Source organism: Diceros bicornis, chromosome 24, assembly GCF_020826845.1.
Source record: "Diceros bicornis minor isolate mBicDic1 chromosome 24, mDicBic1.mat.cur, whole genome shotgun sequence".
In the NCBI taxonomy this organism is placed as follows: Eukaryota; Metazoa; Chordata; class Mammalia; order Perissodactyla; family Rhinocerotidae; genus Diceros; species Diceros bicornis.
Window position 1 is genome coordinate 32,419,010 of NC_080763.1, and position 23,933 is coordinate 32,442,942.

The 23,933-nt window shown below is 40.1% G+C and overlaps 1 protein-coding gene across 1 annotated transcript in view; it reads left to right on the forward strand.

The window, feature by feature from the left end:
- Positions 1 to 22,982, forward strand: part of FLRT2 (fibronectin leucine rich transmembrane protein 2) — a 91,231-nt gene extending 68,249 nt beyond the window's left edge. The window contains exon 2 of the mRNA XM_058567488.1: positions 15,917 to 22,982. Within this exon, the coding sequence (XP_058423471.1) occupies positions 16,290 to 18,272 (1,983 nt within the window). The 5' untranslated portion in view covers positions 15,917 to 16,289 and the 3' untranslated portion in view covers positions 18,273 to 22,982. The remainder of the gene's footprint in view (positions 1 to 15,916) is intronic.
- The last annotated feature ends 951 nt before the right edge of the window (positions 22,983 to 23,933 follow it).

A 23,933-nucleotide genomic window follows, 5' to 3' on the forward strand; every position in this document is an offset into this window, starting at 1 on the left:
AGTTAGGCGATGTTACTTTTCTTAATAACCACTTAGCAGTTTTCATTTTTTGTTAATGGATTGTCATTGAAGATATGAAGTCATCATTCATTGGCTTGAGAAGTAGGAGGTGAGTGGATTCTTAGAATGGCTGGGGGTATGAGAACGGCATCTGGGAAAAGAAAATTTTCAGCCCCAAGAATGAGAAATGCTTGTGGGGAGGCCTAGAAGCTGAGATTAAGTTCAGAGTGGATGTCTAGAAGGAAGACTTTCCCTTGGTTTACAAACAAGTCTTCTTTGCTGTCCTGCTATAAGAGTTGGATGTAAGTGAGCTGTGCTTAATCACCTTGTCTTACCATTAGCCATAACGTATCTTTCTTTTCCATTGTATTATGTGAAGTGAGTGTATCTCTGTATTAGTTTGCTTGGGCTGCCATAACAAAGTACCACATACTTGGTGGCTTAAACAACAGAAATTTATTTTCTCACAATTCTGGAGGCTGAAAGTTCGAAATCAAGATGTCGGCAGTGTTCTTAAATCTCTCTTCTTGGCTTGTAGGTGGTTGTGTTCTCCCTGTTTCCTCACGTGGTCTTTCCTCTGTGTGTGCCTGTGCTAATCTCCTCTTCTTATAAAGACACCAGTCACATTTGATTAAGGCCCACCCTGATGACCTCCTTTTAACTTAATTACTTCTGTCAAGACCCTGTCTCCACATATAGTCACATTCTGAGGTACTGGGGGTTAGGACTTCAACATATGAGTTCTGAGGGACAGAATTCAATCCATAACAATCTACTCTCTGTTGTGTAGTGGGCATTCAATAATGAATGAAGGAATGGATTTTTATTTATATTTTTGCTAAGTTTGTTCAATTAGCAGTTCTAGCAATACTTGTGAGTTATTATTAAGCTTCTTAAAGTTTTTATGTTTCTTTCACCCTGAAGATATGCTTAGGAGATGAGATTCCATGATGATTTTTCTATTTATTCAGTAACTGTGTACAATTGTTCTCTCCCTGGTGGTAGGTCCCCTCATCACATGAAGGGCCACTGCCATCGGCAGGCGTGCCCCAAACATTTGCAGGGCCCTGGACAAGGGTGAGAAAAAGGCGCCCATAGAGTAATTTTTCAGAAGTTATAAATCTTATTAAAGAATTGTTTTAAAAGTGTGTACAGTTCTCCTGCTGTGACAGATCTGCCTTTCGGAATGTGCTGGAAAGCCAGGCAGATTTGACTTTAGAATTTCAAACCCCATCAAGTTCTGCATGGAAAATGGCAGTACACAGACAACTGTCTCAAGCTTCTTCTCTTCCCATGGGAGGTCCATCCTGAACCCCAAGGATCTTTGCACACACTAGCTGTACACTCTCGTCTCCCCCAGATGAACAGGCCTAGAGGTGTCATAACCTCGGGAGGACAGACCCAGTGAAGAAGCCCCCCAAGCCCTGGGAGAATGTTTGGGGCAGGAAATTCTGGAACCCGGCTACTCAGAGCATAGCCTGGAAGGGGCCGTAGGCTTCGGACCATCACGCCCCTTGGCCCTGTGCACTCCTTGCCCTGATGGGAGGGTGTGGGTCTTGGGTCTGAGGGTGGTACTGTGGTCATTTCCAGCTGCTTCAGGAACTCTCACTAGTTTTGAGATTATTCTCATACTCGGAATTCCTTGAAGAGTGAGCAAGAGAGTCAGGGGGACAGAAAATTCTGGAAAACACAGGGTCAGAGCTTAGCTACATCCAAAGTTAGCTAATGGAGGTGGTTATTTTACCTGGGAATTCACTTCATTAAGTCTTGGCCCTGAATACCACCTGTGAGTCCCCCAAAAGACCAATTCACCCCTTGTGAGGAGACTTGGGTCTAGAAACATTTTGTGAGCAGATTTCAGGTAGAAGCAGAGAGAGGCCCACCCTCACCACAGTGTGCTGGGGCAGTAGCCCCCACCCCTGCACTCAGGTGAGACAGCACAACCTCTGATGAAGGATACAGGCCTGTCAAACCCTGGACTGCGCTAGCAACTTTTTTGTCACTAGGGTCACTGAAAGTCGCTTTTTCAAATTATCTGTGGTTGTTTGCCAGGCTGTGCTTATAGCTTCGGGAAAAAAAAAACGTCAATGCTTTTCTTCACCACGTAGAATAATTTATAGGTAGGAACCAATTTACTTGCTAGGGAACAGCGGGTGGTCTGTGCCTTTCCCAGTGGAAGGGACATTATGCTAGCCAGGGTGGCAGGCTTTAGTGCTCATGATAGAAGGGGAGAGACCCTTCTAATTAATTACGTGGCTATCTTTGCCCAGCATGGGTACCTTGCTTTGTCATCGAAGTTCTTGTTTAGTGAAAGCTATATTTCTTTTATTTATTTATTGTTTGTACATCATCTATTTCCAAAGAGAATTTGAGACAGCTGAAAAAAGTATAGAGGGGTATTTGGGAGGCTCTCTGGAACAGGACATTTGAGGAGAAAATTCTGACAGGAGATGTTTGGAGCTTGCTTTTCCTCCCCAAGCTCCTTTTATGGATAAAATTTCCTGTTGTACTTCATCATGACCTCCCCTCCCCCAAAACTTCTTTCTACTCTTTGCTGTATGGATTCAAGTCCTCCCTTTCGATCGTTACCTTCTCTCACCATACACTCCTGCTCTTGTCCATTTAACTGCAGGCTTTCCATTGCCCTTAGAATAACATACAAATGGCTTACCAAAGCCACAAGGCCTTGCGTGTCCAGGCCGTCAGAACCCGCAGTCTTCCACTCCCCCATTCTTCACAAAACATCCCTGGTTCCAGGAAGAGGGCAGGCTCTTCCCCCTTCGTACCTCTGTGCTTTTTGGTTGTTGTTTTGCTGGGAAAGAGTCACCCTGAGCTAACATCTGTTGCCAATCTTCCTCTTTTTTTTTTCCTCCCCAAAGCCCCAGTACATGGTTGTATATCCTAGTTTTAAGTCCTTTTATGTGAGCTGCCAATACAGCACGGCAACTGACAGATGGGTGGTGTAGTTCTACAACTGAGAACCAAACCCCAGGCTGCTGAAGCGGTGAGCACCAAACTTTAACCACTAGGCCATCAGGATTGGCTCCGTGCTTGTTTTTACTTAGGCCTGACTGTTGTGTTAGCCTCTCTTCTCCCATTCATTGCCCTCCCTCTTCCCAGATCCTCATTCTTTGGGAATCCCATTCTCTAACATGCCATCCCTGTCTGCCATATCTAAACCCATACCCACAGCCTCCCAGTATTCTCTATCACACATTTTTATGTCCTTTCTGACATTGCTTACAATTTTATCATTTCTAGTCTCAACTTGTAGTTTTCATTTGATTTTTTCTTTTCTGTCTTGCTTTCTAAACATATCACCTTCCTGACTGTAAAGACTTTATCTATCTTGTTCACCTTTGCATCACAAGGTCTAACACTGTGTCAGGCACAGAGTAGCAGCTCAATGATTGTTTGACGAATGACTGAGAAATGCTAGCTTTAGGAAAAGGTCTGATACATTTCACTTGACTTAGAATGGCTGCCAAGAATATTTGGATTTCTAGAGATGGTAGCCTTTTAATCCAAAGGACTTGGTTTATAATTATAAAATTTTAAGCATCAGGGAACTGATGAGGAAAGGTTTTTGGGGAAACAAAGGCCCATTGGGAAACCACATTACGTTAAGTGGCTGCCCACTCACTAACTTTTTTCTTTGACCTGTTTCTTGAGTGTGTTGTCTGAGAGCTGACCTGCCATCTAGATGTAATGCTTTAGAAGGTAAACCTTGTTAGACCCACTACGATACTCCCAAGGACCAGGGGGCTGTGTGTCAGTAAAGCATGAGAGTGTAGCTGAGGAAGGAATGAGTAATTCTGTCTGATTTTGAACATGTGATGCTCCCCTCATCAATCTCAATATTTTAAATTTGCTTTATTATCCAAAACTTCACATTACTCTCTAATAATAGCTAATATTATTTTAATAAAAATAAAAATAATATAATTATAATAATAAACTAATAATAAATAATATTATTTCTAATAATAAAAACTTGAGTTTTTAATTTTATTTGCAAGTGAAGATTGAAACTCTTTTCTGGACAGCCTTCAAGTAGCTAAGACAAAGATGAAACACCAATCAAAACTGTCTTCTCGTATAACGTGTGTGTGTGTGTGTGTGTGTGTGTGTGTGTTTTACTGAGACCATGTGTCAGCTAGATTGCCTCCCTCTGGTGGCAGCCATGAGCACATGGGCCTGGGTGGCATGGACTGAGTCAGACTGTAGCTTGCTTTCCTTAAAAAAAAAAAAAGAGAAGAAAAGAAAAAAAGTTATGATGTTCTCCTGACTTTTTAAAAAAATTTTTGGAGGGAGCCCTTTTTTTTCTTAAACAAAGAATTAAGTAGTTGAAATTGATTGTAGGCATATACTTAAGAAAATAGAAGCTTTTTGCATTTTGGATAATTTGGAGCCTACAGTGTCCACAAATGAAAGTAGCGCTCTGACTGTGTAGAAACCTATTAATGGTGCTGCTGATGTGTTTAAGTTCCTCTGTGTTTGGGGGACATATCTCGAAATACATTCAAATGAGAAAGGCCACCAGTAAGATTTTTTTAAAGGTAGATTTTAAAATCTGTTGTGTGTTTTTTACTATTTCCTTTGAATTAGTCTTTATGTGCACTGTGTAGCGACATTGGATATGATGCTCATAGCGCTCATCTGGGGTTTTATTTTATATCTTGGAAATCACTTGATTTTATCTTAACTCACATCTGGTCATGTTCCACAGGGGAAAAATGTCCTTGAGAGAAGGAGAAGATCAAGGATAAAAAATAATCATTTTTCTTCTATTTCTTGTCCCCTCTCATCCCCTAAATCCAGAAATAGTCCCCTGAACATAGCCTGACACTTCAGCATGGCAGGTGTTCTGAAGATGAGAAGGTACATTGTAAAACCTATTTATTCAGTGAGGAAATTTTATATGATTTACATTCAGAGCTGTCCCTATGATACTGAAATAGGCTCAAGCAATGAATTTTTCATTTTTTAGACTCAAAACCAGATAACTCACCTGGAAATACACACTATGTAATTTCATTTCATGCGCCTAATCAATATCGCTGACTGAAATCCGTATTCTCCTTGCGAAGGAGACACAAGATTTTCTGTTTCATTATGTATATTACATATGTGGTGCAATAGTTTGGTGGGAAAATAGGCCACGTTTATATTTTTGGATTCAGTTTATTTTTTTCATAAGCTTTTTTATTGCTCTCAAAGATACTGGCCTATTTTGTACTGATTCTAACTATGTGGAATGGGAAAGTGGTGTGCAATTAAAGTGCAGTTGAACTGTCACACTGAATATATGTAAATATTTATAAGCTGTTGGTATTATATGAGCAGAAACATGTATTTTATGGTAGACCATAGAGACTTACCTGAATTCAGGTCATAACCATCATAATGCAGAAGTGTTAGGTATCTAGTGTGATCAGACATGCCTTTAATCAAACAAAGTTTGTAATAATGGGTCAGAATGACCCCATTGCAGTAGTACCATTAGTCAATAAGAGCAGAGAATTTGATATTGTTTTGGAGAACAAGTATAGTGCTGTAGTAATTGCAATTATTTTCTAGTTGTACGTTCAATGCCTTTTTCTAAGGTCATCTAGTTTCTTTGTGTTCGAGGACTATGCATCCAACTCTCTATCTATCTCTCAATCTCTCTGGATAAGTTAGAGTAGCTTTAAACCCTTGGAGCCTGTTCTGAAATATTATCTCGATGATTCCTTATGGGACCTCAGACAGAAGATGTTGAAAAGTTTTTACAGACTGCCTCTTCAAACAAAGCCATCATCTGAAGGTCATTCTTTGATTCATTCATTTATTCTACAAATACTTCTTGAATGCTGCCACGTGCTGCTCTAGGCCCTGGGGAAACAATAGTAAGCAAAAGCAGACCTGCCTCTGGCTGCGTGGAGTTTACAGGGAGGAAGGACATGGGTTAGGAGCCTGGCTCTGCAGCCCATGCCTGAGTTCAAATCCCATCCCTGTCACTTGTCCACTGATTGGCCTTAGAGAAGCTACTTAACTTGGAGCTCTCATTTCCTCTTAGAGGGTAATAACAGTATAAAATACACTGCTTTATTATGAGTCCATGCATCTAAAATTCTTAAAAAGTATCTGAAACTGTAAGTGGTAAACTGGAAGTGCTCTTGAGACACTGAAGTGGATAAGTCAAGTGGGCGTTTGGATATACAGGTAAGGAGCTGAGAGGACAGTGTAGGATGGAGATTTAAGTTTATGATTCATTTGCATATAGATGATAATTTAAGCTTCAGGCATGGATGCCATTTCCTAGAGAGGGAAAAGAAGAAGAGTGCCTGGACCGAAGCTTACTGGACTCACACTGAATGGCTACATTAAAGAGAGACAGCCTGCAAAAATAGGAACAAGCAGGAGAAATAGGAAGAAAACCAACAGACTATGATGTCATAGCAACCAAGAGATGAGAATGTTTCAAGAAGGGCATGTACTGCAAGTCTAAATGATGCTGGGAGATTAAGTAGGAGGAAGACAGGCAAAAGCCCTTTAGATTTACCAACCTGGGGCTGATTGCTGACATCAGTGAGATGCTTGTCTGAATGTAGGAGCAGGAACCCGTGTGGAGTATGATGATGTGAGATGGATGGGAGGTGAGAAAACAGAGATACTGATGATGGGCTATTCTTTCTAGGAACTTGGCTAAAGTTAGGAGAGAAATGTGGGAATAGCTGGAGGGGCGATTTGGGATCAAGGGGATGTTTTTTTGGGGGGAAATATTGGGGAATGTTTAAAAGTGGATCCAGTTTGAGAGGGAGGGGTTGCATCCACGGGGAAGGAGGAGGTAGAGAGTTATGTTCTAGAGAGGCCTATATCGCAAGAGCTCCAAGGGAGAGACAATGTGATCAACCTTTAAGGAAAAGAAAGTGGGTGCAGATATGGGTGGACTCATGTGTTTGGCAACAGAAAGACGTGAGAGATCCTGTCTGATGTGTTCTGCTTGTCTTCAGATAAAAGTCAGGTGGTCTGCTGAGAGTGAGGAGAGAAGATTTGGAGGTGTAAGGAGATGGAAGATTGATGCCGTCTTTGAGGAGAATGGGAGAGGGAGTTCTCCAGAGAAGTATAGTAGGATTGCTAGATGTGGTGAGGTCTCACTTTAGGTTAGTGGTTTCTTACTGAAGGTAGACTGTGCTGTTAGGTGACTTTCTCTGATGGAAATCTGAACCTCAAGGAGGCACAGGGGAGATTGGGCTTGTGATTGGTGGGAAAGAACAGAGAGCCGGAGAATCTTGGGTGTTGGCAGAAGAATTTTTGAAATGATAGATTATAAACCCTAAACTGATAAGGAGAGAGATGTCGTATAGTGGGAAGAGCACTGATTTTTTTAACTAACAAAACTGAGTTGCAATTCTATCTATAGGATTTTCTACTGTTTGAACTTGCATAAGTCACAGATTTCTCCAAGCTTGTTTTCTCATTGTAAATGAAGGATAATAGTGACTTATTCTTCATAGCTCTGTGTTTCATGTACTAGCAGTGGCTAACACTCAATAGGCATATGAATATTTAGCTGCAGCTGAACTCAAGGTGGAAATATGCAGAGCCTAGGGATGAATCGTGTGAGTATAATGATGTGCTTATTCCTTCTTTTGAATTATCAAGAACAGTGTACACATTAAGCTCAGATCTCTTATTCTATCTCAGCATAGCTTGCCTTTCAAAAAAGAAAGAGAGGGAAGGAGTGGGCAAGGAAAGATGACTTATTCTCTCTTCTCTCCCTCCAGGTAAATGCTGACACATTGCACTTGGGTGTATGACAGGTTAGGGACAGCATGGAAAGGACACACACACTTAGAATGAGCACTGTGTGTTTGAATTGTAGGGTGGGAAATGGAAGAAGAAACCTTTCAGACTTTCTGGAGTTAAGTGCTCTTATTGCCTGGACACAGTATCTTGTAAAGAAAAAACAGATCTAGCGAGATTTTCCCTAAATTTTCTGTTTGATGGATTGCTGATCCCACTTTCTACAGATTTTTTCACTTGGAATTCAAAGAACTCATGATACCTGTGATATCTCATCCCAAGTGATTAGTATACGTAAGGTGGCTGTGTGTTGGGCAGTTGGCAATAGGTTTCCCTTTCAACAGCTTTTCCCACAGTGGTCCCACATAAAGACTTTCCCAAGCTGTAGAATGTGGTGGCAGCCGACATGGGACTCTTTGACACTGAAGTAGGCATGGAACCTTTGTTGTCTGTCTTGCTACCATCCTGTAAGTAGCCATCAAGTCTTTTAGGCGCCCCCAATCCTTGGCATCTTGATGGTCCCCATCAACTGGGCAGCCACTTGATCTCCTGCTCTTGCTGAGCCCTGCAGTGATGTGGAGAGAGCAGATAATGGGTTCCCTGGCTAATTACTCTTTACCTATGCGCTGATCCAGCTTGGAATTGTTACACACTTCAAATGTTAGGCTATTGCTAATTTTGTAAATTCAAGCAGTGCGGAGAGGCATTCATTTTTGCAGGCAAGTAGGTGTTGATTTTAATACCATTATAATTAATACCATTCATAAAATCATACCCGTAAGCCAAATTTTTTATGGAAAATTTACAATACCATTCTCTGCCCCCACCATCTATATGGCTTCAGGCAAATTACTTCATGTCTGTGGACTTCATTTGAGGTTGATATACATATTTCCTATGGGTGGTTGTGAGATTAAATGAAATGAAACATTAAAATGCTTTCAGAATTGTAAAGAGCTTTATGCAAAGAGTTATTTGACTGACAGGAACCTCTGCTCAACACCAAGTGCTATACCATAGTTATCTTTCTAGTGACTGTCTCCATGCCTGGCAGGGAATGGGCATTCCTCAGTTATTTGCTGGGCTGTAGTTGGTGCTGGTCAGACCACAGTGTGAGTCCTGTTTTCCATTGTGGCAACACATATGAAGACAGACATTGCCAATGAAGGCATCGGCACTGCTAAGAGTCAGGAGGAAATGAAAGAAATGGGACATTTACATGGGAAAGAAAAAGATCTCAGAGACCCAAAAAATGTCTCCACATATTTGCAGCGTTGATGGATGGGATGGTGTATCTGTGTATCTCCAAAGGAAATAACTATGATCAAAATAGTGAATGAAAGTTAGAGGAAAGTAAAATTTGATGGATTCAAAAGAACCAACTCTCTACTAAATTAGGGACAAAAGCTCCCTGGAGTAGGAGGCTTTTTGTTATTGTTGTTTTATACAGCTAATAATAGGAATGCCCAGCACATAATGAGTGTATGTTTTGCGTATGTTAGATAATATTCTAAGTGATTTATAGCCCTACAACAACAGCGAGAGATTAATACTATCATTTTCTCCATTTTACTTATGAGTTAACTGGGGCACAGGGAGGTGAAGTCGTGTGCCCACGTGAGCACAGCTGGTAATTGAGAAAGCTGTACAGGCCAACTGTTCGCAGAGCCCAGCTCTTGCTCATTACACCATCCCTACCTCTCTTAAATCACAGTTTATTGAGTGCCTGCTTGGCACTCTTAGTTACTTTACATGCGTTATATGTAGTCTTCCCAACAATATCATAAGCTCCACTTGTTATGCCCTCTTCAGATGAAAAAAGGAGATTCAGAGAGGTTCAGTCAAGTGCCCATTGTCATGCTATTAATGAGTGGCTGAGCTGAGGTCAAAACTAAATTCTGACTCCAAACCCTTTGCTCTTTTCATGCTGCCATGCCACCACTCCGCCTCTCACATGTTGGTTTGATCCAGAAGAGAGAAGGACCAGTTGTCGCCATGCCCTGAGAGCAATTCCTGATAGTGTGTGTCTGGGTAGTCGAACCCTAAAGTGGCCGATCATCAGACCCACCTGGGGAAAGTTGACAAAGTGTACATTCTTTGAAGACCTGTCAATCCAGAATCTGCAGGGGTGCGACCCAGAAGCCTTCACTTTTCATCACTTTCTCCTTGTGTTTTTGATGACCCTTGGGTTTGGAGAATCACTGGATCAGATGTTGGGAAAAATCTCTCCCAAAGATAAGAATCTAAGAAATCAGCTATTTTCAATGCCTAAAACATGAGGTGCTCAGTATCTGTTTCAGCAAATGAATGAACTGCTTCACTTTGAAATAGATTGAAAAGTGTATGGATATGAGCTGGCGGGGAGGGTCCATCCTTTATGGACCATATACTTTTTCCTTTCCTTTAATCCTATCGGTGCTATCTCAATAAAATTCTTCTCTATTAGTGCCTGGTCACCACTGGGATTATTAAACACCCGGAAGGCCCAGTCCTGCAGTCCTAGATGATATAGATTTTAATGGACATAAGGGATGGTCCGTGGGAGCTACCCAGTGCATTGAGAGCAGTGTGTGGCAGTGATGAATGTGTCCTCAAAGTTTATGCATTTGAGGTTATAACATCGGTTTCTGTTCTAAACTTATCCCTATTATTTGAACCAACTGCATTGGAAACCATGTGAGAACAACTCTTCAAATGTGTTGGAGAATTTTATGCTTGCCAGGAGAATAGATTTTTTGGGGGGGTCCAATTTTAATGTTTCCAATTCTAGACTAACTGGAGCCAGGAAATTGTCAACTGTTTAAATAAAATGTTTCCTTTCTTTCTGTCCCTCCTTCCCTCCTTCTCTCCCTCTTCCCTTCTTTCTCTCTCTTTGTTTTAGGAAAGGAAAATATTTGTCTAATGAGAAACTTCAAGAAACTTGGTTCAGGTTCAGTGAATGAGATGGAAAAATGGTTTCAAATTAGGGGGTGGCTATTGTTATATGTTTCCCCAAATTCCTCCACTAATCCCCACATCTTGGCCAGCTAACTATAGAACTCTCCTGATTGCTGTACAAACAGTATTTATAACCTATCTTCAGGAATGTGGAAATGTGCACAAGATCTATAAATTGCTTTAGTGTTTCCAGATTGTAACAAAGACATTTGTAGTGTAGTTAGGCCTATGGATTCTGCACCTGTGTGTGTCTGATTTTAAGCACAAACTGCCAAATTCCAGAAGCTGTAAGTCCAAAGTACCTTGGGAAACTTTCCTAGGAGAATCCCACTTCAAGTTAACTTTCTTATTTGTATCACTTCATGCACTGTGCTGTCTTGTCAGCCAGTGCCAAAACCATTAAGATTTTATTAGTTTGTCCTAGTGTCATTATATTATGCAATCGGCAGTGCTTATTGACAATTCCTATTTTCTGTACTATGATTTTTATAGTCTGAGTTTATTAAGCTCTCCTGGAATACAGGCTCCTGGAATTAATTAAAAAAAAAAACACACAACATTTTAGGCAGCACTAGGGAGAAACAGTTTGCAGAAAGCTTTTACATGATTTATGTGCTTTGAGTCCTACTTGTTATGAAAAGAGTTAAATTAAGGTAAAGTAGCCAGGGACAGCTGCTGCTGTTACTGTCATCTGTAACAGACTGGCAGGGCCAGGTTCTTGCTGTCTCCAAAGAGCATTTCTTGCATGTTGATTTACGCCCAAGCTTTGGAAACTGTGTTTTCTACTTTAAGTGAAAATTTCTGTTTTTTAACCAGCACCTTCCATTAAGCCATTCCTCATAATCTCTAGTTTCCTGGAGGGGAAACATATTCAATGCAGTGTTCAAACAAATAAGAAAGAAAGAAAGAAAGACAAAAGATTTGCTTACTCTACTTGAAATTCATCTTGTAAAGCAAAATGTTTTATTCTCAACATTTGGAGACTTTGAAATGGCTAATGATTTTGAAATGTGAGTTTGTTTATTGTTTTCTAGAAACAAGACTACCTCGGTGAGAAGCAGATAAAGAGTTGGGGGAATGTTCTGTGCAGCCAAAGTTGAGTTCCTTCTCTCAGCTGGGCTGGGTTTCACATCTTGATCGCAGAACAACCAGCTTGGATCTGTGTGCAGATCTAAAGATTCTCGAATCACTTTCCTGGCTTGTACCTTTTTATCCTTCAGATAGTCACATAGACAACTCTTCCCCCGCAGCATTTTCCTGATACCCCATGGGCTAGGTTAGAGCTTTTTACACAGTACCGTAATTCCCTGATGCTCCATGGGCTAGGTTAGACCTTTTTACACAGTACCGTAATTCCCTGATGCCCCATGGACTAGGTTAGAGGTCTTTACACAGTACCGTAATTCCCTGATGCCCTAAGGTTAGAGCTCTTTACATAGTACCCAGTACTATAATTTTCTGCTTATTCATTTTCTCCCCTCACTAAACTTTAAGCCTCATGAAGCCAAAAATCACACCAGCACTGCATAAGACTGTATCCTCATTCTAGTGCCCAATAAATGTTGATCAAATAAATAAATGAAAAACACATTACATTTTTATGCTTTTTCAGTGTCCATGGCAAGAAGCATTTTTTAGGTTCTGTTTATTAGAAACTTGTCTTCAATTTCCTTTATAAAATCAGAATAATAATGCTAACCTTCTAAGGTACTTGTGAGATGGTGCAGGTCACTGGTTCTCAACTGGGGAAGATTTTGCCACCCCCAGGGACATATATATGGCAATGTCAAAAGACATTTTTGGATGTTCTTGGCAGCCTCACAACAAAAGAATTATCTGGCCCAAAAGGTCCATAGTGCTGAGGTTGAGAATTCCTGGGGTAGGTGAAAGTGCATAGAATTTGGCAGGTCAAAGGTGATTTTATTTTGCTCTATCTGTTGGAATTCAATTCTTTGGATATCATTAAGAATAACAAACACACAGAGGATAACAGTTTATATTCATTACGTTCTTGCCGTGTGTCAGGCACCATATGAGCTTTTCACAAATATTATCCCATTTAATCCCCTCAACAGTGATGGGAGTTAGAAGCTATTATTATCCTCATTTTTCAGATGAGGAGACTAAGACTTAAAAGGTTAGGTAATTTATCCAAAGTCCTGCAGCTACTAAGTGTCAGAATTGCGATGAAAACTCAGGGCCTTTGCTTGTGACTTTTATATTACACTACTTTCTCTGTAAATACTGTCTCTAGCTGAAGGTCTAAAAGGATTTCTGCCCTCACTATTCAGTAGGAATTCCAGCTGAAAGTATAAAGGAAATTTTAGCCTACTTAAATTAAAAAAAAAAAATTCTGATTGCCTTGGTGTTTGTAATTTGACACTGGCACTAATTTGAACAAAGATACAGTATATTGGCTGACAGCATATATAGGCTGTTGTTGATCCAAGGATTAGAACAAATCCAGTAGGCACTGTTATTTTGTGGGATTCCCAAGAAGCTCAAAGAAAGCCCTGAGAGTTTGTTTTCATTCAAAATTGAACATAGCTGATCAACACATGGTGATCCAGATGGGATATTTCTCCTATGAAGGTGGATAAAAATGCGAGAGTTTGCCCCATGTAATCCTATTAGGAGCTTTCTTCAGGAAAACATCCTCTTCTTACATGATTATAAAAGAACCACTCATATGTAAAATACACCTCCAAGAGAGCAAGGCCTGGGGCACAGGGTTGGTTGGAGGGGCTTTATCTCTCCTCTTCCAGAGGACACAGTTCAAGCAAGTGGAAAATTTACAACATGGATATGTAATGATGGTCTCCAGGTCCATCCCTGAGTGCTTTAACTCCCAATGACTATTGCCTTGAGGCTTTTAGCTGATGAACTTTCAAAGTAAACTCTGTCATCCTCAAGAATGGTTTGTTGTTTTTCAGACCCTGAAAACTTGGATTATAAACACAGTTAAGCATCTATTCTTTTTACATAGAAACTTACTTAGAGACCCTGGAACAGCTGTTTTTTTTCCCTTAGGAAATTCTGTTCATCTTTTGCTGCTATCACACTTGGAAGATTCCTGTGGAATACTCAAAAATATGTTAGATTCTATTCTTTTAGTCTCACTATCCTCTTTGGAAGAGTAAATGCTAATAGCACCAAACAGTTTTTTTATTCTTGAACAAAAACTGCTTTCTGAAAGTGGGCTCCTCTGATTATAAATAACTCTTTAAGCTTCTGCTTGACATTAGTGGTTGTCTTTCAGACAAACAATTTGCAAGAGTCCATTGAGGCCTAGTGACATACATAGTCATTGCACTGCTCCCTGTATGAGATGTTGTTTACATATAAAATGTAGTTGAAAACTATCTCCTGGGGACAAAAGTTCTTAGTATGCCTTATGCCTTTATGCTTCTCAAAAGAGTCAATTGACATGCATTTATTTTACATTTAATAAATTAAAACATTTGAGTAATTAAATAAGTTGGCACTGTGTTTAGGGCATTGCTTTTCAAACTTTAATGTGTATACCCTAGGCTCTTGCTAACATGCAGATTCTGTGGTCTAACAACTGCCCAGGTCAACCTCAATCTGCTGGACCGAGGATCACACTCGAGTAGCAAGTTATCAGGGAGCATTCAGACGGTTTGAAAATTTGAAACCTGAGCTAAGAATGGCATCAAGCTGATGGCATTAAACTCATTTTTCCTATACTACCCTTAATTCTATTATAAATTATTCTTTAAGCATGTAGGGAGATTTTTGCTGGAGGGGATAGCTCCTGTTCAGTGACAAAACATATAAGTTTTAACAAATTAAATAATGCTTGATTTTTAATAAAGTGTCACATGCATCTGCTTTTGCCTGGAAAGAAACTCCCCATCCCTCCTTTTTAAAAGGTTTTTGAGCAATGAAAAATGAATTTTACCGTTTCTGGTCATCAAAGGCATTTTTTTATATGGTTGATAATCTTTTAAATTGTAGAACAAATTTACAATATTCTTGACACTTAAATAGCACTTACAATGTTTTTTTTTCTTTTTAAATTATGTTTCTAAAGATAGTTTGAGGAACAATTTCAAATAGTTGCTCTGTGGTTTTAGATATACTTTGTTTCAATTTCTGTGTATTGGTGAGAATTAAGAGACTCATAGCTTGCCATGTCCTGTCATGTTAGCTTATTTTGTAGGGAAATCAAATCTGGCACCTTTCAATTAACTTCTTTACCTCTCGAATTTAAAAACTGATGGAACGTGTTCTGGAGCAAGAAGGCATGATTACTATCTGTGGATTGCCTTTACTTCCCCAACTGTGCCTTCTATCATTTCAAAGTTTGCCGAAACTCCTCTTTAAAAGCAGGAAGACACTTACAGATGGAAGGAAGGTGCTGTTGTTGCAAAATAATTTATTCCTAGTCATGAGCTTGGCAGCTCTCAATGGGGTTACAGCAGTGTATTTCATCTGTACCTGGAGGTCCCCAAAGAAGGAATAAGGGGACATGTGTCATGGACTAGAGTTTGATCATTCTACTTGGTAACTTGAGTGTAAGCTGTTTTGGAGGAAGACAAAGACGAGAGGAGGGAAGAAGTGGGGAACTAAAAAGAAGTCTTCTCTCTACTTTCACATGTGCTTCTGTTGGTTAGGTTTATACTGCTTCATCACAGTGTCAGATCAAAAGGATGCATCTTTTTAAATGACTTTATCTGTCGTCATTTTGCATTTGTTTATTTATAACTATAAAGGGTTTTACATTTTCCCTTAAATTTTACTAGTTGCTCAGTTTGTTTCGTCTTGAGACAAGATTGGATTTGTAAGTCATCATTATTTGGTGCAGTGGATTCAACAGTGTGTGCCTGTTGTGCAAATAGATATTGAAGAGAACATACTGATTGGGATGTAAAATTCACAATATGATCATTGATAGTATGAGGGACAGTATGGTTTTCTTTTAAATAATTCATCATGGTTTTCTTTTAAAGATAAGATAATTGATCATTTTTAAAGATAAGATAAGATCATTCGTTTCTTGAACACCTTTTCAACTAAATTATTGTCACTTAGAATATCACTTAATGCCAACAGCTGCCTCTGGTCATTTAGTCCCAATCACATCATGCTCAGAAGGTATACCGTCTGATCAGCATTTCTTCCATTACTGCCTTTAACTGACTCTTTTCTCTCTACTTTCCTACAACAGATTGCAGACTCAGCTTAACCAAGAAGTTCATAGGCTGATCAACGCTGACCTGACCTACAACAGAAGAGGGAGTTCTGCCTGCCCAATTGGGCCCCTGGTGACCGCTAACAACTTGGCATCACTTGTTGCCTGTGTGGAGAACTCTCCCTACTGAAATTGTTTTGCACATGGAGGACAATAGCAAAGTGGGCAACACAGGCTGACAAGACCAGAGACCACAGGAAGATTCTTTTACCTTGGGCCTTCGAGACTTTTCCTCTAGTTGGAGTTCTGGACTTGACAGAACCCCACCCAGTCATTTTGGTTTTGCTATCTATTTTTTTGTTCTTTTTCTTTTCCCCACCACCTTGTATTTTATTTCTGTGCTTCAGAAATGGGCCTACAGACTACGCAGTGGCCCAGCCATGGGGCTTTTTTCCTGAAATCTTGGCTTCTCATTTCCCTGGGGCTCTACTCACAAGTGTCAGAAATCCTGGCATGCCCTAGCGTGTGCCGCTGTGACAGGAACTTTGTCTACTGTAATGAGCGAAGCTTGACCTCAGTGCCTCTTGGGATCCCGGAGGGCGTAACCGTACTCTACCTCCACAACAACCAAATTAATAATGCTGGATTTCCTGCAGAACTGCACAACGTACAGTCAGTGCACACGGTCTACCTTTATGGCAACCAACTGGATGAATTCCCCATGAACCTTCCCAAGAATGTCAGAGTTCTCCATCTGCAGGAAAACAATATTCAGACCATATCACGGGCGGCTCTTGCCCAGCTCTTGAAGCTCGAAGAGCTACACCTGGATGACAATTCTATATCCACAGTAGGGGTGGAAGATGGGGCCTTCCGGGAGGCTATTAGTCTGAAATTGTTGTTTCTATCCAAGAATCACCTGAGCAGCGTGCCTGTTGGGCTTCCTGTGGACTTGCAAGAGCTGAGAGTGGACGAAAATCGAATTGCTGTCATATCAGACATGGCCTTTCAGAACCTCACGAGCTTGGAGCGTCTGATCGTGGACGGGAATCTCCTGACCAACAAGGGCATTGCCGAGGGCACCTTCAGCCATCTCACCAAGCTCAAGGAATTTTCAATTGTACGGAATTCGCTCTCCCACCCCCCTCCTGATCTCCCAGGTACACATCTGATCAGGCTCTATCTGCAGGACAACCAGATAAACCACATCCCTTTGACAGCCTTCTCAAATCTCCGTAAGCTGGAGCGACTGGATATATCCAACAACCAACTGCGCATGTTGACTCAAGGGGTTTTTGATAATCTCTCCAACCTGAAGCAGCTCACTGCTCGGAATAACCCTTGGTTTTGTGACTGCGGTATTAAATGGGTCACGGAATGGCTCAAATATATCCCTTCGTCTCTCAACGTGCGGGGTTTCATGTGCCAAGGTCCTGAACAAGTCCGAGGGATGGCTGTCAGGGAGTTGAATATGAATCTCTTGTCATGTCCCACCACGACCCCCGGCCTGCCTCTCTTCACCCCAGCCCCAAGTACAGCTTCTCCCACAACTCAGCCTCCCACACTCTCTGCCCCAAGCCCTAGTAGAAGCTATACACCTCTTACTCCTACTGCATCGAAACTTCCCACGATTCCTGACTGGGATGGCAGAGAAAGAGTGACCCCGCCTATCTCTGAACGGATCCAACTCTCCATCCATTTTGTGAATGACACTTCCATTCAAGTCAGCTGGCTCTCTCTCTTTACTGTGATGGCCTACAAACTCACGTGGGTGAAAATGGGCCACAGTTTAGTCGGGGGCATTGTTCAGGAACGCATAGTCAGTGGTGAGAAGCAACATTTGAGCCTGGTTAATTTGGAGCCCAGATCCACCTATCGGATTTGTTTAGTGCCACTGGATGCTTTTAACTACCGAGCTGTAGAAGACACCATTTGTTCTGAGGCCACCACCCATGCTTCTTATGTGAACAATGGCAGTAACACTGCTTCCAGCCACGAGCAGACAACATCCCACAGCATGGGCTCCCCTTTTCTGCTGGCGGGCCTGATCGGGGGCGCGGTGATATTTGTGCTGGTGGTCTTGCTCAGTGTCTTTTGCTGGCACATGCACAAAAAGGGGCGCTACACCTCGCAGAAGTGGAAATACAACCGAGGCCGGCGGAAAGATGACTATTGCGAGGCAGGCACCAAGAAGGACAATTCCATCCTGGAGATGACGGAAACCAGCTTTCAGATCGTCTCCTTAAATAACGATCAGCTCCTTAAAGGAGATTTCAGACTGCAGCCCATTTACACCCCAAATGGGGGCATTAATTACACAGACTGCCATATCCCCAACAACATGCGATACTGCAACAGCAGTGTGCCAGACCTGGAGCACTGCCATACGTGACAGCCAGAGGTCCAGCGTTAGAAAGGCGGACAATAAAACTCTTGGAAACACACACGTGTGTGCACATAAAGACGCGCAAATTACATTTGATAAATGTTACACGGATGCATTTGTGCATTTGAATACTCTGTAATTTATACGGTGTACTATATAATGGGATTTAAAAAAAGTGCTATCTTTTCTATTTCAAGTTAATTACAAACAGTTTTGTAACTCTTTGCTTTTTAAATCTTAAAAAAAAAAAATAGTTGCTGAAGTACTGTACAGGGTTGTACAATAAGAACCCAACGCCAAGGGAAAAGAACGAGTGATTCTTTCTCATGATGCTCATTAACCACTTTGCTGTTGAAGCTGTCAGAATAAATTCCTTTCTTAGAGTAGGTGGTCAGATGAAAGGGCAGATTAAAATGGACTCGTCAGGGGAGGATAAATAATATGGGCAAAACAAGAAATGTCTCAGATATCTTCATGCTATTTCTGTACTTCCTAGTCTGGAAGAAGAGTTAAAAATTCTGAAATATAAGAAAGGAGGTAGTTACCCTGGTTTGACCCAAAACAAGAAATGTAGAAAGCATCACAAGGGAGTGAGTTCCCGTAAGATGAGTTAAGCCAACCTGGCAGAATGAAGAAAATGAGATGAATTTGAAGAGACCTTCCAACCCCAGAGTTGGCTTTCTGATGGGGAACTTAAAAATCACTCCTCATGCCTCCCAGACTCTATGTGATAACAGAGTTAGAGACCTAAGTCTGATTGCAGTCATCTTCGGGGACAGCTATGATGTCCCAGCAAGGAAACTCCCTTTAAAAAGTGTTACTATTCAAATTATATGTCAGGTTGAATCACATTCAACAGAGATATATTCTAGAATACTTTTTTTAGAAGAGGCTAATAAAATAGGAAGAATTATATTGAATGGAATTATTTTTGATAATGAGAATTATTTGGGTAGATTCACTGCAGCTATGTCAACATGATATTTAGACCAACAAGGGATTAATATTTGGAATATTCTAGACTTGTTACTTAAAAATTATTGATACCATGTAGACAAAAGCAAGTGATCAGTGGTTCTGCTCTACTATATCAATGGACTTTGTTAGTATCATGTTGAAATAGCTTGAATTAATACCTTTATCCCCTTGCAAATTCTTGTCTTCCAATCACCTCATGTATATTTTCGTAATTAGCTGTTGATGCTACATTTGTTTTTTTCCCCGTCTGCTCAAAATTTGAAAGAAAATTATAGATGCCAGTCTTGATTGCACAAAATATCCATATACACTTATAGACTTTAAAATGTATGCTAATTTTCACTGCTAATAATTCTGGAAGGACATATCAAAGCTGGCCAACATAATGTATTTTTTTTTAAAGCAATACTGAGTTTCCACCTTGGACTGACTTTGATCCTGTGCCATTTTTGAAATTTCATTTATTCCTTTTCAATCTTGGATGTTCCTCTTCTTTGGGAATTGTGGAGGGATAATCAATCTTATATTAACAGGATAACAGATGAGAAATGAACAAGTCAGAGAGTAAAGGCTTGTTCCCCTAATCTTGGCAGAGCAGGGAATAGAGCAGAGGGCATAGAGAAGAGAGGGATGTCTGGGCTTATTTCTAGATGTTTTTGAAGCGTTGTCCTTCCTCAGAAAGCATGTGTAATTTACTCCTTTCCATCCCTTAGATGTAGAAGGGCTATCGATCACATACATTATCTAAAAAATACACCTTTTGAAAATTCTTTTTAAAATCAAATTTAGGCATTTCACTCTGTGTGCGTATTTCCTTTACTACTAGCCATTATTTTCGGGACCCGTGAAGTTAATGTCACAATCGTTTTGCTTTCTCTCTCTCTCACTTTTAACAAAATAGAACTGTGATGTGTCTTCTTTGTAAAAGTTTAGGTATAAAATGCTATGCAAGTTTTTCTTTATAGAAAGAGCTTTATTTTCTTTAATAATATACCCCAACTTATATGTTTTAATCTCCCTTGTCCCTCAGAGTAAGCAGAAAATATAACTGAAGCTATAATCTTGTAAACACAAGAATCGAAACTGCAGTCAGTCGAGCTGAAATTAGCTATGAATTAATTTGAATTAATTCTAAAGTGACTTTGGTTTCCATTTTAGTCTCTTAGCTAGCAAGTTTTGGCTGTTGCTTTGTTAAAACTGGATCCACACGGTGAAGGGATAAGGCAATCTGTGAAGGTGATCAGTGTAGCAGTAAGCCATCTGAAATTCAGGACAAGGACATGGGGCTTTGTGTATTTAACTGGATAATTCCCTTCCGCTATCCTCTTCCCCTTGGCTGTGTAGATAAAACTAGGTGTTCAAATGATGGTACTTTGACTTTTGAGGGTTTCTTTTCTTTTTATCCACAAAATAATCGTTCTCATTTATTTGTATGTATGTATAACCCCCAGAGCGATACTTGGCTGCTGAAACCTTTTGCTTTGGGCCAAGAAGACCAAGGTTGGAGAGGTTTCTATAATGTCTTATGGGATTCATGGAATTATTTGGGACTTAAGTCGTACAATGGAAACCTAGTCACGTGAAATGGTTAAAATGATCTGAAATGGTTCCTTTGCTAGAAGGTGTTCCTGAAGAGATAGAATTTAGTTATAGGCTTATTTTGATCTTGTGTACAACATGACAAAGACTGCTAAAATTAAGATCAGTCTCCCGCTTGTAATAGCATCCTTGGAGCTCTCACTTAACCAGGATAGAAAACACATCATTGAATTTGTAATGTCTTATGTGTCTTAGGAAAACTGCTGGACAACCATCAATGGTGGATTGCTTTGATTGGCATTTTCAGTCACGGGAATGTGTTTTGCCCACACATCTGCTCTGTATTTGGGCCTCTCTTGTTGTTATTAATACGTATTTTGAGGAGATTAGTCAAGAGTCAAAGTTGAAGATGCAGGCCAAGTCCATGAACAAAGCCAATGTCACTGGTTTATAAAGAGCTTGATGACGTCTGACCAAATGAGATGATTTCAGATGGTATGTGACCACTTTCAGAGCTAGGTGACCGTCACTGTGCAGAGAAAATTCCAAAGGAAAAAGGCACAGCCATGATCACACAGATATTATTGACCATTATTCATATCCAGGGTTGTCATTAATACTTAGTTGTTTGGAGAGATGTGTTTGATCATGGAGAGACCGTGGGCTTCCCTCAAAACTGTCCAGTGCATTCTCAGCCCATGGCATGGGACAATCACAGGCAGAGACAAAAAGTGTGTTCCCCTGCCTATTTTCCTTGTGTAACAAGTGGAAAATATTCTACCCTGTGAGAAATAATGCAGTTTCTAATTATCTGAGTGTTTGTTAAAAATGCATTAGATATTTTTCCTGAGGTTAAAAAAAGCATAATGTGACCAGTCTGATAAAAAGTATTAATGACGTAGCTAATATTATGGCCCTATTTCCTACTAGTGCAGATCCTCAGAACTTCCTTCCCCACTGAGGAGGACTAGCTCTTCATGTGTGCAAAGCATCCATTCCAGACACAAGGCAATATTGTCGCAGTCCGCAGGGAGCAGATGTTGAACTTGATCAGCAAACCTTGGCTACAGAGCCCACTGCAACTTTTGACCATGAGGTAGTTAATTTCCATTAACTTTGTTTATAGCCTTTTCCTCTAACCTATAACAAGGAGACATTAAGTTTTCTTTTAGAACGTGAGAATAATGGTTTTGCTCATGATTTAATTTTCCAGCTTTGTAAGAAAGCAAAACAGAAAAAAGTGCCCAAAAGAGAAAGAGATACGTACACAAAGCAAACAGAAAACCCCTGCTACTTCTTAGTCTTGTCAAACCCTGCCTGATACTCTTTTTTTTTTAAGACAAAATACTAATGTAGGAAGCTGTAGCTTACAGTCTTCTCTGATTTCTTCAGCAGCGTGGAAAGACAGTTGCTGGCCATGGGATACCTGTCACTGATTGTGGGGAGAAAGTTTTGTACATGTATGATACTGTTGTTATAACAAACACATCAGATTCTTTTGCTAGTTTTTGTTTATCTTTCTTTTTCTAGCAGCACACCCACCAGAAGAGCACAAAGCAAGGCCATCGCAACAGACATTTTGAAACTACTATAAATTGCACTCGTGCATGCACACACACACCACACACACAAACACACACACTGGGTCATTTGTAAAGGAATCCAGGGGATGTAAGATTTGTAATCTTTTAGACAAGTGAAGGCGTTGCCACTGTGTGTTCCTCATAGGACCAGTCTTTACTCACTGAAAGTTAATCCTGATGATTTGTTATTGTTTGAACCATATGTTGATTTGCTTCTGGTTTATGTTTAGTGTGTTCTCGCTGACAAGGGACTACAAGGGGCTGGAAGATTCTGCATCACACGTCCTCTGAGACCTACTGTGTCACACACTTTGTTAATGACAAACTTCACTCTACACTATACAGTACCTTGTTGATATATTCAGTAAAAGCTTATTTTAAAAGAAAACCACATTGTGTTTATCTGAGTAAGTTCATTGGGATACAGCCAATACTTGTATTGTTAATGGCAAAGAGAAATGAAGGATGCTTCCTGAGGATGCAGGAGGATGGCAAGAATGAAGGAGGTAATAGAATTTTTCATTTTCTCCTACCTTGAAGACAACTTCTGTTTTTTTAAGGCCATTTGGCCCCTTTAGTGTGAGGAATTTATATAAAATCCTCATGTTCTTTTCTATTTCCTGACTAAATTGTGTGTTGCAATGAATATCTTTTAAATATTCACACATACATTGAGCATATTATTTTGTATTTGTCAAATCTATGTTGTTTAGGATATAGATAAATACCAATGTAGTTATCCAATCAGAATAGTCTTTTTCCCTATTTCATAATATACACTACTGGTGTTAAGTGTCAGTTTTCCTTAAGAATTCTCACGGTACTTTTCTACTTCAGAACTGTTCCTAGCTCATCCACCTACTCTTTCAGTGAGCACTCATGAAAAGGTATCCACTGAGATGCTCGTGTTTGACTGGATTAATCTCATGATTTTCCAGAACTCCTTTCTCTAATCCCTCTTGGCCATTTCACTAATAATGTATTTGACAGAGATTGAATCAGGAAATAAAATCATGACACTTCACTTCACAATATTAATTATTTGCAGAGTCTCTGTTGGAAAATTAACTATAGAAGACAGTGGTAACAGGTGATTCATATTACATTTGGGAGGTTTTCTGTAAAATAATGTCCATGTATGCTTGGTTGCTTTTGCCAAGAGTTACATACTTTAGTCTATAGAGACCAGGACCTTAGTCAAGGAATACCATTCATTCAAAATTTATTAAACTCTTTCTACTCTGTTCCAGGCACTGGTATGAGTTTAGAGGTTTCCTAGAAGAATAAAATACAGTCTTAGCCAAATCAAGCATATCTTCTATGCCACTATGTTCCTAAAGAAATATGTTTGTTTGTCCAATGTATTTACTCCTCATCTACTTTCTACAGAGGACTATGTTAGGTTCTACTGGAGATTGAGAGAAAAATATGGCTCCACTGCTAAGGAGCTCACAGATCATGTAATAAACTCATTTTCTAACACATTCCAGTGTCTCAGAGCCCATGTAATAACTTTACATTCTCTCATAGACTCAACAGAGTATCTAAGGTAACAAAGAGACATCCA